The following is an 18,353-nucleotide window of genomic DNA, read 5'->3' as shown; positions in this document are numbered from 1 at the left end:
AAAAGTTGTGAGATCCATGTAATACCAAGTCGGTCTATTTATTCAGTCCCTACTTAAGGGTCCTTCTGTCTTAAGTTATTACGTAATTAGCTAACCTAACAACATCTTATAGTGACCATATCAATATAAAAAATCTTTTATGGTTTAAATAAATAGATTGACTTGGCCATCGCATGAAAACACAATGTATCTTTACATTAAATTAGATTACATTAACATATTATATTAAATTAGATTGTTTAGTGCGATTGCCAAGTCAATCTATTTATTTAAACCATAAAAGATTTTTAATATTAATATGGTCACTATAAGATGTTGTTAGGTTAGCTAATTACGTAATAACTTAAGACAGAAGGACCCTTAAGTAGGGACTGAATAAATAGACCGACTTGGTATTACATGGATCTCACAACTTTTTACGATAGAAGAACTGAGTTGCGAGACTTGGTTTCTTTTACAAGTTATGTTTTTGATGGCATCTCATTTCTTTTTGTAGATAGTCCTTTTCTTATTTTTGTATGTAGTCTTCCCCTTTTTCTTTTCCGGTACTACTTCTTGAGATTCAGCCACAGTTTTTCTCAAAGCCCAGTCTTTGTCTCTATGGGTTTTTCTTGTAAGCTTTGATGTTACAATTTTTGACAAGTCTGGACGGTAAATGCTTCTTAGTCTGTTGTATTCACAAATTGAGGATTCTTGCGCTTTAATACTGCAAAGTCGACATTTATTAGATGTAAGCCGTCCAGACTTGTAACTCTCGGAAGTGCCACGTAAGCTTGACCGGATGTGAACGCTGTAGAACCAATATCCATCAGTGCATTATTTAGACTCAGACCGTGACTTTTGTGTATAGCTATAGCATAGGCTATACATATGGGAAACGGTTCGCGATGAACATAAGCTCTATTAATAATTTCAAATTTAGTTTTGACCGGACTAAGCTCGTAAACATGTTCTTTATTAAATGCAATGTATATTTTCTTAATTATTTTTTGTATTTTCCTGATCAACCTTTACTCTTTGCACTATACCGATACAATCATTAACTAAACCAAGACTCACGTCAATATTTCGCCTTAACATGACTGTTGCTCCTATTTTTATAATTATGTTCTCTTCCAGGCCTGCAGTCATAGAAGCATTGTTAGGTATCTGGGGAAATTTATGCTATCTACAGCTGTAAGTTTTATTTTGGGATGTAGAAGAAATTTAAGCATTGCAGTATTTAATTGTTGACACATGTTTTTTGTAGATAATAAGCAAACGATATCATCAGGAAGTTTTGAGAGGTGTTCAATTATTTCAATTAATCTGTTTTCATTTGAATTGGATTTGGGAGTTATTAATCTAGTCGAGAGTAAGTCGCTGTCTTTTTGTGTAGTCACACCTAATCTTATTCTATTTAGCATTTCAACAGAGTCAAAATCATTGAGCTGTCGCATGTTAATTGTAAGTTCATCGTATATGAACAGTTCAGTCCACAGATTCGGTACACTGAGGGAACCTAATAACTTGTTAGTTTCCGCAGTTGAGAGTTTTTCAAAAGGTGACTTTTCTCTTACCGGCGGACGCTGTAAGAGATCTCCGAAAACTACAAGATGTTTTTTTCCAAACTACCCATTCTGATCGTCTCTTGTGTCGAATATTTCAGATAAGCGTAAGTAAATATATGTTAAACATTGGATACCATCGACACTTCGTCTATTATAAACAACACTACTTCTTTCAAATCTGATTTCATAAGGAGCACTTCATCAGAAAGTTGTTTGTACTTCGGTATTTGCTTGTGTTCTACAGGCAGTTGCAATAGTCTATGTATAGTCAATCTATTCTATGTATAGTCAGCTATTCCTGTTGGAGTACTAACTGCCATTTTTTTTGTTTAAATAAGTCTTAACCCAAATTTTCAGAGTTTTTATTAAAAAGCTCTTTCCAGTGCCACCAGTTCCACTCACAAAACAGCGTAAAACGTCAGCGTTATTATCGGTTGTGTCCATTTTATTTGTGATCATATCGAAGACTCTTTTTTTATCGGCATTGTTTTGCGATCATACTTTGAAGATCAGTTTGCTCTTCTTCTACCAGATTGATTCTCTGAAAGTCACCCATTGCGTTTGCAGCTTCCACAGCTTCAAATTGAATTATTTCAAATTAGATATTGTTAGAAACCTGTAATTTTGAGATTTAATTAATTTTTTCCAGCGAGAATAGTGTCATCATATGAAAGACCGTTTTACAGTAATCTGTATTGGATGCTACCGGATGCCGAGCCAGTGATACGAGAGCTTGGTGACAAACTTGGCGACCATTTGGCGACTTGGCTACGAATTTGCCGACAAAATGGATAATGCTCGAAACTTCGAAAAATTTATCGATCCGTCCATTATTACATGGATATTTTAGTTTTTCCTTGATTTATACACTAAACACTAATTGTATTCTAAATTTGAAGCTTCTATGTCTGCTAGAAGTGCCTTAGAGTTTTGATGATCTGTCAGTCAGTCAGTGACAAAATTTACAAACTTTGACTAGTTATAATTCTTAAACTACTGGTTCAAATTTAATGAAATTTGAAATATACCGTGTTTATATAATGCCTGCTTGGTTACTGAAAATTCAGGCTTCTAGTTTTATCCACAACGAAGTTATAGTGGGTTGAAAATGGCCTGAACTGCTTCGAGAAAAGGATAGTACGGCCGTGCCGCTTGTTTTTGCTCGACTTGGCGGGGGCACTGCCGTGCTCCCAGATTTACATTTTCATTAGCGCTATGATGTTATGAGGCTGGTTTCCATTATAAAAGTTCATGTACGTAGTGAGCATATATAAAGGCATCATATATAATATCATATAAAAAATCATATGTGAGGCAATTAAAATAGCAGTTTTAATATAGAACAAATTGGCGGAATCATGGACATGAAGTTAAATTGTTTATATATATTGTTTACGATTTAACAAAAATCAAATATATACAGTGTTCAAAATTAGTAGTAAAGAAGCAAGAAACTATTAGTAAATAACTGAGATAGTAGGATTCGATTATTGTGTCCAGTTATTTATCATTATTCTTATATTTTTTATACTTAGTCTCCTCCGAAAGTTGCACTAAGTAAATCTTCCATTTTCTTACAACATCCTGCATTTCATTAATCTTAAATTAATGGACAGTTTTCAGATTTTTTTTACAAGATGTACTACAATGGCAAATTCGAATCGATACTTCATAAGAAGTAACATTTTAAAAAGGCACCTTTCGTCTGAAGTCAGCTAGAAATTCTGAAGCTTCACACAATCATCAAGAATTTCACTTGACTTGTTCTATTTATACCCGATGACTTATCGTCTCTTATTTTTAGAGCTTCCATTCTTTTTTATTTCCATTCGCTATTTCGTTGACATTAAGAGCAATTTCGGTCCTTCGATGTTAATATGTATAATGTGAATAAGCCCTGCTACTGTATCAAAGCAATTTGATCATTTTTTTTATAAGTAGCAATATATGCTGTTCGTATTTGATAGAATTGTATAAGTAGCAATATATGCTGTTCGTATTTGATAGAATTGTATAAGTAGCAATATATGCTGTTCGTATTTGATAGAATTGTATAAGTAGCAATATATGCTGTTCGTATTTGATAGAATTGTATAAGTAGCAATATATGCTGTTCGTATTTGATAGAATTGTATAAGTAGCAATATATGCTAGTTGTATATTGGCCTAGTTTATTGGATGAAAAATACCGGATATTAGTTTCTAGTACATTTGACATCTTAATGAGCTTTATTTAAAAAAATTGAATAAACTAACCTTTACTCAAAAAACTGAATTAAATAAAATCGGGAATCAACAATTCATTATTACCTAGATAAAATATTTTCTTTTACAAATATGGTTTCGAAAAATATTGATTCGTTTTGGAAAATTTAAATATGTAAGTTTTTTTTAAAAAAATGAATGCTCAACTTATTTAATTTGCATTTCATTTTGGTCAGCTGCATTTTTTTTTTAAACATAAATACGTCTGAAAAGCAGAGAGAGCTCTTTCATGGCGTTTCTCCAATCTCGTATTTACATTTTCCTCGTTTATCAGAATCCAAACAATTTAGCAGACGACTCGCGTAACCGCATATCATCCATTAAACCGGTGACGTCACTTCCGGTAGTGCAACACGTTATATCACTTTTCTTCCTCAAAATAGGTTATTTGACAGTGCTCAGCAGTTAGATCATTGTTTCTTTGTTCCCAATTCGAATTAGTAGTTGAATGTTACTATGTTAGGTAGTACCGCTGTAGAGTAAGTTGCAATTTATTATTTTTTTTATTTTAATTTTTATCTTTTCATTTTTCTCCTTTTTTTCTCATTACGAATAAAACATATATAGTTTAAACATATATGTTCTTAAAATATTTATTGCTTTGGAATATTTCATTTGAATCGAATTCTATAAAGACCAATGATAAATACGGCATGTAAATAAAATTTTCCAGTTGCCATATTTTCTAAACTTCAATCCAGGATTATCAATAACCTTTATGTAAATAGAAGGGAGTGGATACAGAGTAAAGCTCATCAAAAGTCAAATAAATAATATCAGGAACACTGGAATAATCAGTTTTAAAAACTTTCAACAAAAGGAGGAGTGGAAAAAGAAACATAAATTATTCTTTTCTTTTAATTCTATTTTATTCTGATGCATTCTCATTGGTTATGTTTGGGATACTATAATCGAAAATTAATAAAAAAATGGAAAGAAGTGCTTACTTTTAAAGGTTTACTTTTTAAAATAAATCAATTCATAATCGAAAATAAGATTGCCTCATTTAAATGATTTGTTACTTAAATAAGCATTTAGTTTATTTCTTGCTGAAAATTTTCCTTCAGTTTTTATGATACGTAAAATTTATTTTAGACATAAATTTTTCTTAAATACAAACAGAAAGCAGATTCATTTCGTATTTGCCAAAATGTAATTCAATATTTAGAAATAAGAATTATATAAAAAGTTAGGCAAATATTTTGATTTTTTTTTTTTGGAAACAATAATTATTTAATTGAATTTGGATACAGAATACAGTTTTTGATATTATAGGGCAAGATAAATAGTTTTTAATTTAAATTATTTATGATGGACTTTTCAAAGAAAGGACAGTAGCTTATTAATTCTATCTTTCAGAGTCTTCTATATTGTGGTAACTGTGAAATTATATACAAATTTGAATTTTATTAAATTGTTTTTAGGCTTTTTTAAAAATGACATACGATCAATTCCTCATGATGTTTAATAATAACTATGCAATCCCCAAATTCCTTATTTCCTTGCATAATTGCGGATTATTTCTTTTATAACTGCATGCTTATTTTATGCTTTAAAGTGAAATATAATTTAACGTAAACAAGCTTTAATTAAAAATATTTTTAATAACTTTATATAAATTTTAATAACTTTGTTATTATTAGGTTTAAAAATATTTTTATTTAGCAAATGTATAAACTTTGTCGCGCTTAATTTGAATAATGGCTCTGATTCATTATTCTATAAGATTTATTATTGAAAAAAATTTAAAATTACACAAAAAGGTTTTTTTTCGGTTTGGAATTAAAATCATCAGCTTTTTTTTATAATTAATCTTGAAATTAAACCGATGGAAGTCCAAGATGATTTTTGGCGGATTAGTTTTAAACAGCAGACCTCAGTATCATTCGTGATAAAAGAATTACAAAATATATGAATGAATTTTTTATTGCTCGTGATGCTTCATGTTTGTAAAAAAATTTGATTGTCTCTCTGCTACTTATCCTCACATTTTATTATCATATATTTAATACTATAGTTTCTAAAAAATGCATGCTCATTGTATTACTATAGCATGAGAATTAAAGACATTCATCAGTTTCATAGCTCAAATTACTTAATCGAAAACAAAGTTTTGCTTGGAAATAGAGTTTGAATTATTGGAAGTGATTTAAACGTTAAATGTCAGACACTTCTGATAACTCCAATCAATGATTTGCACCTATTGATAAACACATGATGCGGTGCTTCGATTCATTCTCTTTCAATGGTTTCTCTCAACTAATAAATTGTAATTGGTCTTGATGTAAATAGATTATAGATATTTCGATAAAAAAAAAATCTGAAAGTAAGATTTAGTGCTTGCTGCGTTTTCATCAAAGCAACATTGAAGTAAGCCCCAATCAGTTTGGAACGTATATTAATATTCAGCTGTAGATTAAATCTAATATATTAATTAATTTAAGTTATGAATTTTTTATTTATTTATTTTTTTGTTGTTAATAATGAAAAATTGGTATATATGTTACGGTAAATGTAATAAAGTGGTGATTATGTATTAATCACCTGTGATTATTCATAATCCTCAATATGTTTAGTGATGATTGGGAATAATCACCGGTAATTATACATAACCCCCACTTTATTACATCGTTACTCTTTATTACATTGGTAAAGTGGGGGTTTTGTATAATTACCGGTGATTATTCCCAATCATCACTAAACATATTGAGGATTATGAATAATCACCGGTGATTAATACATAATCACCACTTTATTACATTTACCGTAACATATATACTTCAAACATTTTGTATTTCTTTTTTAAAAAGATCCGAAGCATTGCTGCGAAGACTTAATTAACAAGTAGTCTTCTGTATTCTCGCCAATATTTTCATAAATCTGCGCATAATCATTTATTTTATTTAGTACCTTTTTTACATTACTTAAGTGTGTTCTTTAAAAAAAATCACTGTTGTTTCATACACTGTGTGCTGACTTTAAAAACATTTAATAAATTTGATTTTCAGTATGACTTAATTGTTCGTGCTAATTGTTGTTGAGATTTAATTTTGTCTTGGGTTGTTTTTCTCTACTATGCATTGGGAAACAATTATGGCCTTCTACTGCGAAATAAACGACTAGGATTATGTTTCCGTAAATTATTGAAATATATACAATTATATTTCGCGAATCCGCTAAATCGAACCTGAAAAGTGTACAAACGAATGCGATAGGATGCGAAATTTTTTTCCCAGATTTTAAATGTAATGAATTTGTTTTTAAGATTTTTGCAATTTTATTTCCGTTTTTCGTTTAAACATATCAAACAAATATAATATTCTTTCTAGTAGTTTGTACACCTTTAAATCAAAATAAAAATGAGGAAATTGGAGATTAATTCTGATGTATTTTCATTAAAAAAACTATAATTTTCTTGCAATGATTAAAATTAAAAAATCATGTGAATTAGAAAATTTTTAGAAATGTATGAGTTATAATATGTTAGTATGAGAAATGTATGAGAGAGAAAGCCTTTTATGCAGCATCCGAAATATTTTTCATGACTTTTCAAACGGGAATAGTGAACTGAAAATAACTTCTCATAAAATATTGATATCTGACACTTGCAACAAGGAAAGTTGTTTAATATTGATTTTAATATTCTAATTGCTTTGCAAATGAAATATTGAAATCGTTATGGTTTTTTATGTTGGTATCATTATTCATTTTTGACATCATTCAGTGAAATTTAAACAATTTTGAACAGATTTTATATTAATTTCTTATTATTGTTTCTTATTGTGTTTATTATTACACTGAACTGAAAATGGCAGAAAAGTATAATCAGACAATAATTTACCCATTTTTTTTTTTTTTTATCATTGAGTTTTTCTCTTAGCGCCTGCATCATTGATGCTATTTACCATTACATGATGCTACATCTTATTAATCATTTTATTTTTTTCTTCACTCATTAAGATATCGAGTGTTACTTCCGTTCTCGAACAGAACAATCATCGTTGTATTTAAGAGAGAACCACAAGTTTTTGGTTTCGTATAATATAAGGCAATGTTCTATAGGCAATAATACTGAGTATTCTGCTGATATTAAAAATAAAAATATATATTAAAACCATTATTAACTGGGTAAAAATTATATTATTAGTCCGTGTTTATCAGTATCAAGTCCTATCTGATTTTTGAGACATCAAATATTGCAATATAAGTAGATACCTACCAATAATTATCTACTTATATTGCTATGCTACTATTGTTATGTTTCATTGATCGAAAATGGCAACAAATACGCATTAAAGGGATAGATCATCTTTTTGTAATAAAGATACCATACTTCAGACTTAATTTTTATCATTTTTAAAGCATCCGATTATATGTATGTATCTTAAAAAAGATTGAAACTCGTGGGGAAAACTATCAGTTTGATCAATTACAATGCTAGTTTTATCTCGATTCAATTTTATTGAATTGAATAAATTCTATAAAATAATAAATTCTAAAAAATTCATTTTTATGGAATTATAATGAAGAGTTTTAGTGATTTTTATTTTTGCAGCTGTTTAATTTTTTGCTATGTTTTCTTTTCGGTTTTTTTCTTTAGCACATAAATTTCAAATTCTTATTCAAATCAACTGAATTTTTCTATTGGAGAAATAGAATAATAGAATTTGGTCATATAATATTATATATTAATAGCTCTTATTTTTTCTTGTTTTTCACGAAGTTTTAGGAAAAAAAACATGAATATTTTTAGATATATTTTTGAAATATGTTCACATTTCAGGTTATATCTTTCATAAAATTACGAAAGTCACCTAGAAAATCTATATCATGGAAAAGATGATGATATATATATTTACTAAAATGAATAATTTCTTTACAGAAGACCTCAAGGGTCAACATGGTCACCAGTTACTCCGTCTACGCCGTCATTTAATCCAACAAAGTTTACACCTTCAATTCAGCAAACTACATGGAAACCTTTTCAGACATCTGGACCAGACAACAATGATCAAAACGATGTTATTCAAGGAAGTGTTCAAGTAGATCCGTCGGGTGGATATGTTCATACCTTTGGTGCCCCAAGAAAACAGTCTGCACCACAAACGCCATCAACTGCTCCAATACAAAATTATCAAAATTCACCTTACCAAGATTCTGTAACAGTTACCTCGACACCTAGATATACTCAACAAATAATAATTCCTACTAATGATGTAAGTAGCCAGTTCAAATCACCTGCTAGGCAAACCTCTTACCAAAGTAATTCTAGTCAATTTTCGCCTGTCCAGCAGTCTCCTCAGAGATCAGGTCAAGCGTCTCCATCCTTTTATCAGCCACAAAATAATGGTTTTGACAACAGAGTCGATAGTAACTCATCGACGATGATTATTCATCCAGCAAGGAAAGTCTCGTCTAATTATCAACCTGTAAGGCAGGATTCTTCGCCTTATCAAACAAACAGGCAGGATTCGATGCCTTATCAAGTAAATAGGCAGGATTCGATGCCTTATCAAGTAAATAGGCAAGAATCAACACCTTATCAAGCGGAGAGACGAAGTCCTTCACCTTACCAGCAAAGTTCATGGTCAAATCCACCTGCTAGACAAGAATCTGCTTCATACCAACCGTCCAGACAAGATTCTTGGAATCAGTCTGCACAACAAAATTCGATATCTCCCTCAAGACAAACTTCAAATACATATCCGCCATCTAGGCAAGATTCCTGGTCAAACCAGCCAGTGCATCAAAATTCAAGTAATTCTGTCTTTAATCGACAGGAATCATTTTCAAATAAACCAAATGAAGCAAATTCTTCCCATTTTCCCCCGGTTAGACAAGATTCGTGGTCTCAAAATCTGCCGCAACCAACTGGATTATTCGGCGGTCAAAATACATCTCCGACAACCAACCAGCAAGCTGTTCGCTACGAACCCGTCAATTCGAATTCAACTCCAGGATTTCAAAGGCAACCATCAACAAATTATCAATCATTACCTAAACCTTATTCTCCGGCAAGTTCAAACTCGAGTGTGAATCAACAACAACCACAATTTAACAATGGTAATTCTCCGTACACTTATGGTGTACCTGGACCCTTTGTAAGGCAACAATCACAGCAATCGTCTGGCAATCAACCATGGTCTCCAGCCCCAGTGGAATCTTTTCCAACTCCTCCACCCTTTTCGCCATCAGTTGAAAGCTCTGGTGCACCCTGGCCGTCGTCTTCGGAATTGCCAACGCCACCTCCACCTCCTCCGCCGCCACCCCCACCTTCTCAGTCGCAACAAACGTATCCAACTCCTCCGCAATCACAACAAGCGCCTCCAACTCTTCAATCGCAACAAATGCCGCCACCTCCACCAACTTCTGCACCGCCGCCTCCCCCACCGCCCCCACCTCCACCCCCACCCATGCCGTCTTCTGCAGGTGTCAATCAAGAAGTGCCGGCTTGGAAGAAACAAATTAAGGTCAGTATCAAATTACTTTGTAAATTTCACGCAAAATGTCAGTACATTACAAACTTAAACCGTTCTTTTATCTGCTATTATCTACATCATTACTTTCAACTTATTATTTTTATTTAATCCACTTGCATATAGAAGTTAAAAGATAATGATCGCATCTTAACAAATGAAAATTTGTAATTTCGCTCATCATAAATGCGATAATTTCTCATAAAAACAAATGCTTGTAAGATGTGCAATCCCTTCAAACAGCTCAGATGTTGAAATTGTTGCAATAATTTTCTTTTAATTGCTCAGGATTTTCGTATGGATTAAGGTGTGAGCAAAGAGCATATCCTGCTTGATGATATTTGTATCAATATGTTAACAAAGCCAATCACGAACTATTGTAAATATTTTAGCAAATTTTTAATGATTTGATCATTTAAGATCGACAAAGATAAGAATAATATTATCCATATAATTGAATTGGGTAAACTATCGAATGACATTAAGTAAATTTAATATGCAGAAGACTCTATTTAATTTTTGTAACTGTTGTTTTCGTATAATATAGCACAATAAAAGAGATTAAAAAAGATCCTACAGGTGTGTTATTTTTTAAATCAAAAAATTATCTAAGTAACAAAAATTGATAAAATTAACCTAATGCGGACAATGAGAAAATATGTAAATTAATCGCATCCTACAGATATCAAAACAGGTGAAATACATTTTAGTAAAGAGTAAAAATCGGTTTCTATGCAAGATGGTTATTTCTGCGTCTTCATTTAAATTAATTAAACAATCTGAGCTCCTTTCTCTTTGATAATCGTCTGCCAAAATAATGTTTTCGCAAAAATATACGTTTAAAGTAAAATATTAACATAATTTTTTTAATAAACAACATTTATGCTATCAAGATTAATTATATTAAAGCCGTTTCGAAAGAATATTTTTTCTCCATCTGAGTATGGTACTCAGTTTTGTTGAAGATCTATCCGCTCTGCTGTTTCAGTAGTATTTTCCAAATATCGGAATATTAAATTGAAGAATAATCTGTTTTGTTATTCAAATATGCTCATTTTTGTATCTTGCAATATGCATATGTTGAAAATGAGTTAGAGTGGTGACTATTAGTAGGTTGTAGGTTGTTCAAAGTGTTAATAACAATCAGTTTTTTTTTTTTCATTGTTTATTCTTGACATTAACCCTTAGCGTTTTAAATTAGCTTTTGCATTATATTTTTTAGAATTATAAATATTTAATTCAAACAATCAGTAAAAGCATAATCTTTCATTTCAATTGCTGGAAGATGGGGGCGGGAGAAGATGGGTGCAGGTAAAAGAAAAATGAATTCGAAAATTTATCTCAAAGGCATTTTTGACGATTATTGATAATATGAGTAATTTTTTTGCAATTGTGCTGCAATTACAATTCATTATTAAAATGTTGTATGATTACATGTCAATTATAATAATGCAACTTTCAATGAAATTAATTTCATAGTTCATTTTAACGCGAACAGTGATCTTATGATTTGAAATCAATTTTACTTCATAAAAAAATTGAGATTTCACACATATATACACATAGTTATTTAAAGAATATACATAAAGTTATTTATAATATACACATAGTTATTTAAAGAATATACATAAAGTTATTTATAATATACACATAGTTATTTAAAGAATATACATAAAGTTATTTATAATATACACATAGTTATTTAAAGAATATACATAAAGTTATTTATAATATACACATAGTTATTTAAAGAATATACATAAAGTTATTTATAATATACACATAGTTATTTAAAGAATATACGTAAAGTTATTTATAATAAATATGCACATAGTTATTTAAAGATTATACGTAAAGTTATTTATAGTAAATATACACATAGTTATTTAAAGAATATACGTAAAGTTATTTATAGTAAATATACACATAGTTATTTAAAGAATATACGTAAAGTTATTTATAATAAATATACACATAGTTATTTAAAGAATATACGTAAAGTTATTTATAATATGCATATATAGTTATTTAAAGAATATACGTAAAGTTATTTATAATATACACATATAATTATTTAAAGAAAACTCTGCCTGACATACTATACCTAAAATGAAAATCAAGACCGCCTTATCTTAAATTTTCATGATAATGAAATTTTAAACTGAGGCTTCAAGATGTCAGATTCATATTTCAGATATTTTTTTACAAACAAGTTTTATCTCATTTCTAATAGATGCTTTAAACTGTATAATAAAACAATTTTTTTTATTTGTTTCTTAATTTTTTTTAAATGCTTATAAGCAAAATCTATAGAAATTAGTTTGTTACAGCAGGGAAATTAAAGAAAAAAGATTTAGCTAACTTGATATTTAGAATACTTTGTTATATCTTCTTAATTTAAGAGTATTTATAAAACTGTTAGCTTGAATAAATAGTGCGAATATGGATTGAAATAAATGAGGATTAAATTTAGTGTCATTTGCCATTGCTTTTTATTTTTCTTGAAAACTCTATAGCTAAGATCGATAAACAAGAATCGATTAATATGTTTTGGGGAGAATTATCTTTCCTTGTGTTTTTTTTTATTCCAAATGCAATATGAAACAAAAGAAAAGAAATCAAGAATTTTACATCCATCAAAAAAGAAGTTATAGTTCTGAAGTTATTTAAATCAGTTTTCATGAATGAATTTTCGCCCCTCTCTTGCAGCATACATATACAGGAGCCACCCTCTATTTCTGACAAACCTAAATAAACATTTTTTTTTTATTTTTTTTTTTTACCATCTGTAGGTGTGCGCTTTGAAAGATATAAACGCATCATTCAAAAAGGCAATGAATTAAATATTTCAAATTTGGTTTGTGATTTTATGACTACAAGTGTAGTTCTAAGCCAAAATCTTGTTTCAGTCGGTTGGGAAAAACACGTCTGAAATGCAAATTCGATTTTCGGATACTATTAAACGCATGCCAGGAATGAATCGCCATATAATTCGCTAAACATGACACGATAGATTCAGTCAAAATACTGTATTCATGCCAAAGGTTAATCCTTCGTAACTTTTGCAGGCCATTGCCAAGCAAGGCATTCGCTGGGATAACACCTTTTATTAGAGAGTAAGCTAGAAGATTTTGAGGCAGACAACCCCGCTTTTGTGTGTGTGTGTGTGCTTCTTACCTAAGTCAACAGGCTATTATATAACTACAAACTTAATAAGGTTGATTTCCTCCCCATGTATTAATAATATAAGTATGGTAATTAAGACAATAGAAAGATCTCCATAATATTGATTAATTAGATTGAATAATAATTCTCTATTACACGGAATGTTCATGTTATTTGTTATATTTAAAAGTAAAATCTGTTTATAATCCATCTGAGACTATTAACAGAAAATAACTATACTGATCTAATAACTATACTAATTACAACTATATATAACTAGTTATATGTATAACTATACTAACTGTTGGTCTTTTCTTCTGCTGTCAGTTTAAGATGGCGTTGACTATCATTCGCAATCTCCCTTTATATTAAGCATTTATAAAAATTTGAACAGCCCCAATGCCATTTCATTCCAAAATCTCTTCAATTTTTTAATCTAACGAAGTGAGCAAATTATTTAAATAGATATATCTCCTTTTTGAACAATAAATTTCGAAAAAGTTCCATTTGAACAAAGTCTAACTAAATTTAATTGAATCAAAACATAGCATGTAAATTTTAATAAACGTTCAATGTTTATTAGATTTGTTTTGAAACCCTCTCTTAATTGCTGATTTTCAATAAATTTCATTAAATATGAGTATTTGAACTTAGTATCTGTTTATTAATCAAATAAATAATTACTGCGACTTTTTTTTAAAGTTTTTAATTTGTCCAGAATATAACCTTTCACTAAATATAACAGAATCTAACATAAAATGCAATTTATTTTATATAACTGAACTACAATCTTACTTTCTCTTAGTTACAAAGTAATACAAGCTTTAAAAATGCTGCTGAATGCGCTGAAAGTTAAAATTTCTTAAAGGATTTGCGCAAATGTTTTAAAGAGTTTCCCTCTAAAAGACTACGCGACTGTTTTCTATCTTAACTCTCCTTTCCTTGATGAGATAACCCAGTGATTGATTTAAAAATGCAGAGAGAATAACAAAATTTTTCAGCGCTACTGCAAGAATATTCTGAGAGCGTGCCAAGGAAGCTGGCTGCTCGGCATATGAACCGATTACCTCATGAGTGATGCGTTATTTTCGGCGGTGCCCAAAATTAGAACCTAACGACGGCACACTTGCCAGAACAACATGCGAGTCCTGCGTTGCCATGCTCAACTCCTGGAAATCCAAGCCGGGTCTTTCTAGGTCCCTCTGCTGTTCCACTAACCCCAAATCATTCTTGCTGCGTTTCTCTTGTTTTCACAACACATTTCGGAATGCCGATTTGAACAATAAACAATTCGGCATGATTTAGTTGTGGCCATAAAGATGAAGCTGTAAATGCTATGTTCGAACTTTTAATAAATGTCATTTCTTTTTTCTTATTTCAGTTAGTAGAGGGTCTTTCATTTCAAGTTTGCCTTATTGAATGGGGAGGAAAACTTATAATAGGAACAGTTTATTCATTCAGATTATTGCTATTTCTGGAGCGTTTGATTTCACAATGTAGTTTTAGTTAACATTGAAATACATTTTATAACAAGAATAGATTATGCATCGTAATCAAAATTTCATTGGCTTTAATAATTAACCAGATCACATAGTTTTAGAAAGTCAATTGCATCTGCTTCTTTCCGATATCATAATCATCTTTTGCACTCTCGCATATCTCGATGTTGCACCAATGGCACATGAATTCGTGCAACTCGTGATTTGGCTAATTCGCATGTACATTTAATATTGATGGTACAGCACAATTTAGTACGCAAGTATTGATGGTACTGTACATTAAGTATTTTCGTCAGTGCATTTAATATTGATAGCTTTGGATGGGACTAGAATTAAATCACCCTTGTATAAATCACTTGAAGGCAATGCACCCAAAATGTGTGCCGAGGTGCCTTGGGGGGTTCTAAGAAGGGCACCACATAATGAATTTTCATAAGACAAAAATTCACAGAATATTAATTTCATTTGTTAATTCTTATTTGGGCAAAACTGGACTGTCGACAATTTCTCATGAAAGCTTTGCCGAAAAATCAACGTGAAAAGGAAAGAATATAGCCGTATTCTGTTTAATTCCATGATTTGAGAAAATTTGTGAACCTACTGAATTGATTTCTAAATACTGCCACAGAGAGAGAATTACTGCTACAGAGGATTATTATTATTATTTTTTTGAAAGAGGGCCATAAGATCAAAAACAGGGTTGCATGCATTTTAACTAATAAAAGTAAGAATGCCTCCAAAAAAAAAAAATACATATTTCTCCTGTATGAAGTATTCAAACAGAAAGTACTTTTAAATGTCAAAAAATTTCGACCACGATTTATGGATGAACTCCAAATTTTTGATATCCCCACTTCCAAAAAACATAGTTTTGGAATATATGTGTTGGTTGGACAGTGAACGTCTGCCGGTTGGACAGTGAATGCCTGTCGGTTGCTCTGTGAATGCCTGTCGGTTGGACAGTGAATGTCTGTTGGTTGGTCAGTGAATACGATAACTCAAACGCAAAGAGAGAGAGAGAGAGAGAGAGAGGGAGGGAGGGAGGGAGGGAGAAATGAAATTCAACATGTGATCTTAACTATTATTCGTACATCCGTGGGATTTTCACTTGAATCTATCGTCAAATTATCTGTCCCTCTTTATGCATGCGAGCACGGTAACTCAAAACCATAACAAGCTGGACAGATGTAATTTGGCATATAATTTTAAAAATAGAGTAGATTTTTTGAAACCAATTCATCATTGGGTTGATTCTCTGAGTGTCGATTCCTGCGCATGTGAACGTGATACTCGAAAACACAGCTCATTGGAAGCAGAAATTATAGCATGCAATTTTTACCCGAAACAGCAAATTCTGTTACATTTTGGACAGCGGCGTACAAAAGGAAGAGAAACTGTTCGAAAATGCATACACTATTCACTGAAGTGTTCTATGAGGTTAAACCCAATATTCGGCATATATTTGAAAAATCAAAGAAATTTGAAGGGAGAGTACTTCGCCTTACTTTATCTAATATGTTTTGATTATTGATACACAATATTTATGATAATTGTTTACATCGATTGCATTCTTTTGCTTTTTATGATTCGTAATTAATATTTATTGAGGCTATGATTGAACTTCCCCATGACAGCTGTTGATGTATGTTTATTTCAGAAGCTGTCCATTTATCTTTTCTCTGTCATTCATTTGTGCAACTTCCCCTATTTATTATTCGTATTTTCGAGAACTGAAACTTGTACTAACAAGATAAATGTGTTTATCGTAATTATTTTTTTCCTGTGCTCTGCTTTTTAACCGTTCAGATTTTTAATTAAGATTTCAAATATTTTTACATATGATCTCAAAACAAGCACATTCACTCTCTTATCATTTCAACTATTATGACAGTTATAGGTCGAGGAATTATAACTATATATTATTGATAATATTAACTAATATTTCTCTTATAACTAATCTTGCTATTTAAAGATGAATTTTCGGTGCTATTTTTAAAAAAATACTTAATTATTGTATTACCAGTTGTATTCGAAAAGAAAGGTAGAATTTTTTTTTCTTTTAATTATCTCGTTGCTACACTTTTTTGTTTTATTTTAATAATTTTGTCTATTTTGAAATTTCACTATTTATCGTTGTGTGTGTAATTCTAACACATCATTAATAATGCCTAAAACATCTTTACAGTTTTATCATCTGTTCTATATCGTCGTATATTACTATATTCTTTCAAAAATAATTATTATCGGCCGTTAATTTTTTTTTCCTTTAGCGAAAAGAAATGTATTGTAGATTTCAATATTCAAATAGACTTTTCTTATATTGATCTTATGTCCATCAAACAAAATATGATATTAGCTTCATGACTCCCCCTGCTGTTATTAAAGAATTAAAGATTTCCTAAATTCGTTTTGTTTTTATAAAGTTTATAAAGAGAATTTCTGAAAAAGTTCGCTCGCTAGATTTTATTTCTGCTTAAATTATGAATTTTATGATGAATGTAAAAACTTAATAGTTGAAGAAAAAAAGGAGAACGAAATACTGGAAGATTAATTCCTTGAATTCCTAAGGTCTTGGTTTCGGGTCCGGAGGGCCCCAGGTTTGAGACCCAATTCTACCGAAGAAGCATCGTGTAAGCGGGTCTGCTGCACGTTTAAAGCATCGGGGCCAAACGTCCTCCAGCCAGTTTTGTGCGGAAGTCTGAAGAGGGTGTGCTAGCTCAGGTATCAGCCTCGTCGTCTGACTTCGGCTCGAAACTACGAGGACAGTCCCAAAATATCCCTAGTGTTGCTTTAAAACGGTACATTAATATAACTAAACTAAACCAGTCTTTTATTGTCACACAAAATGTTCTTATGACCAAATATATGAGTATCGGCGTATTCTTCATTAATGATTAAAATCACCCTAGTTTAATCTGTAAAAATATATTGAAGTTATCAGGGGTGTTTGTGCTCCGGGGAAACCCCGGAATTCCGGGGATTTTGAACTTCGATACCCGGAAATTCCGGGGATCGTCGTTCAAAAGGAAGTAGGAATAATAATGAATTATTTATTTTGATCTGGGTAATTTTGTTTGCTTTGAAAGCAGAAAACGCAAGGTCAGTGTGTGTGGTGAAAACTTTTCCTTTCTTTCTCCAAAGGCAGTGATAATGCGTGAAAAAAAACTTCTTTTTTGTTCTTTCCTTATTGCGAGTTATGACTCATTCCCCCGGTTCTCGGACATTCTCTTCTGGATTCTTTTCGGCAAGTAGGCGCGGCAGAAAAAAAAGGGAGAGACTTCGTTCGACCAGATGTGCGATCACGTGACCTGGGTTCAAAGGTCTTAATTTTGCAAAATTAATAGTTATTAATTTTGCAAAAAAAGTAATTCATTGAACTTTTATAATTAGGTCATTCA

General features: G+C 30.9%; 1 protein-coding gene across 3 annotated transcripts in view; it reads left to right on the top strand.

Moving 5' to 3' along the window:
* Positions 1 to 18,353, top strand: part of LOC129968172 (trithorax group protein osa-like) — a 128,837-nt gene that overhangs the window by 83,946 nt on the left and 26,538 nt on the right. For all 3 annotated transcript variants that reach the window (XM_056082009.1, XM_056082010.1, XM_056082011.1), the window contains one exon: positions 8,698 to 10,285. In XM_056082009.1, coding sequence (XP_055937984.1) covers positions 8,698 to 10,285 — 1,588 coding nt within the window. The remainder of the gene's footprint in view (positions 1 to 8,697; positions 10,286 to 18,353) is intronic.

The sequence above is a fragment of the Argiope bruennichi genome, chromosome 5 (genome assembly GCF_947563725.1).
Source record: "Argiope bruennichi chromosome 5, qqArgBrue1.1, whole genome shotgun sequence".
Lineage (NCBI taxonomy): Eukaryota > Metazoa > Arthropoda > Arachnida > Araneae > Araneidae > Argiope > Argiope bruennichi.
Note: the sequence above shows the minus strand (reverse complement) of the source record. Positions and strands in the feature narration are given on the sequence as shown.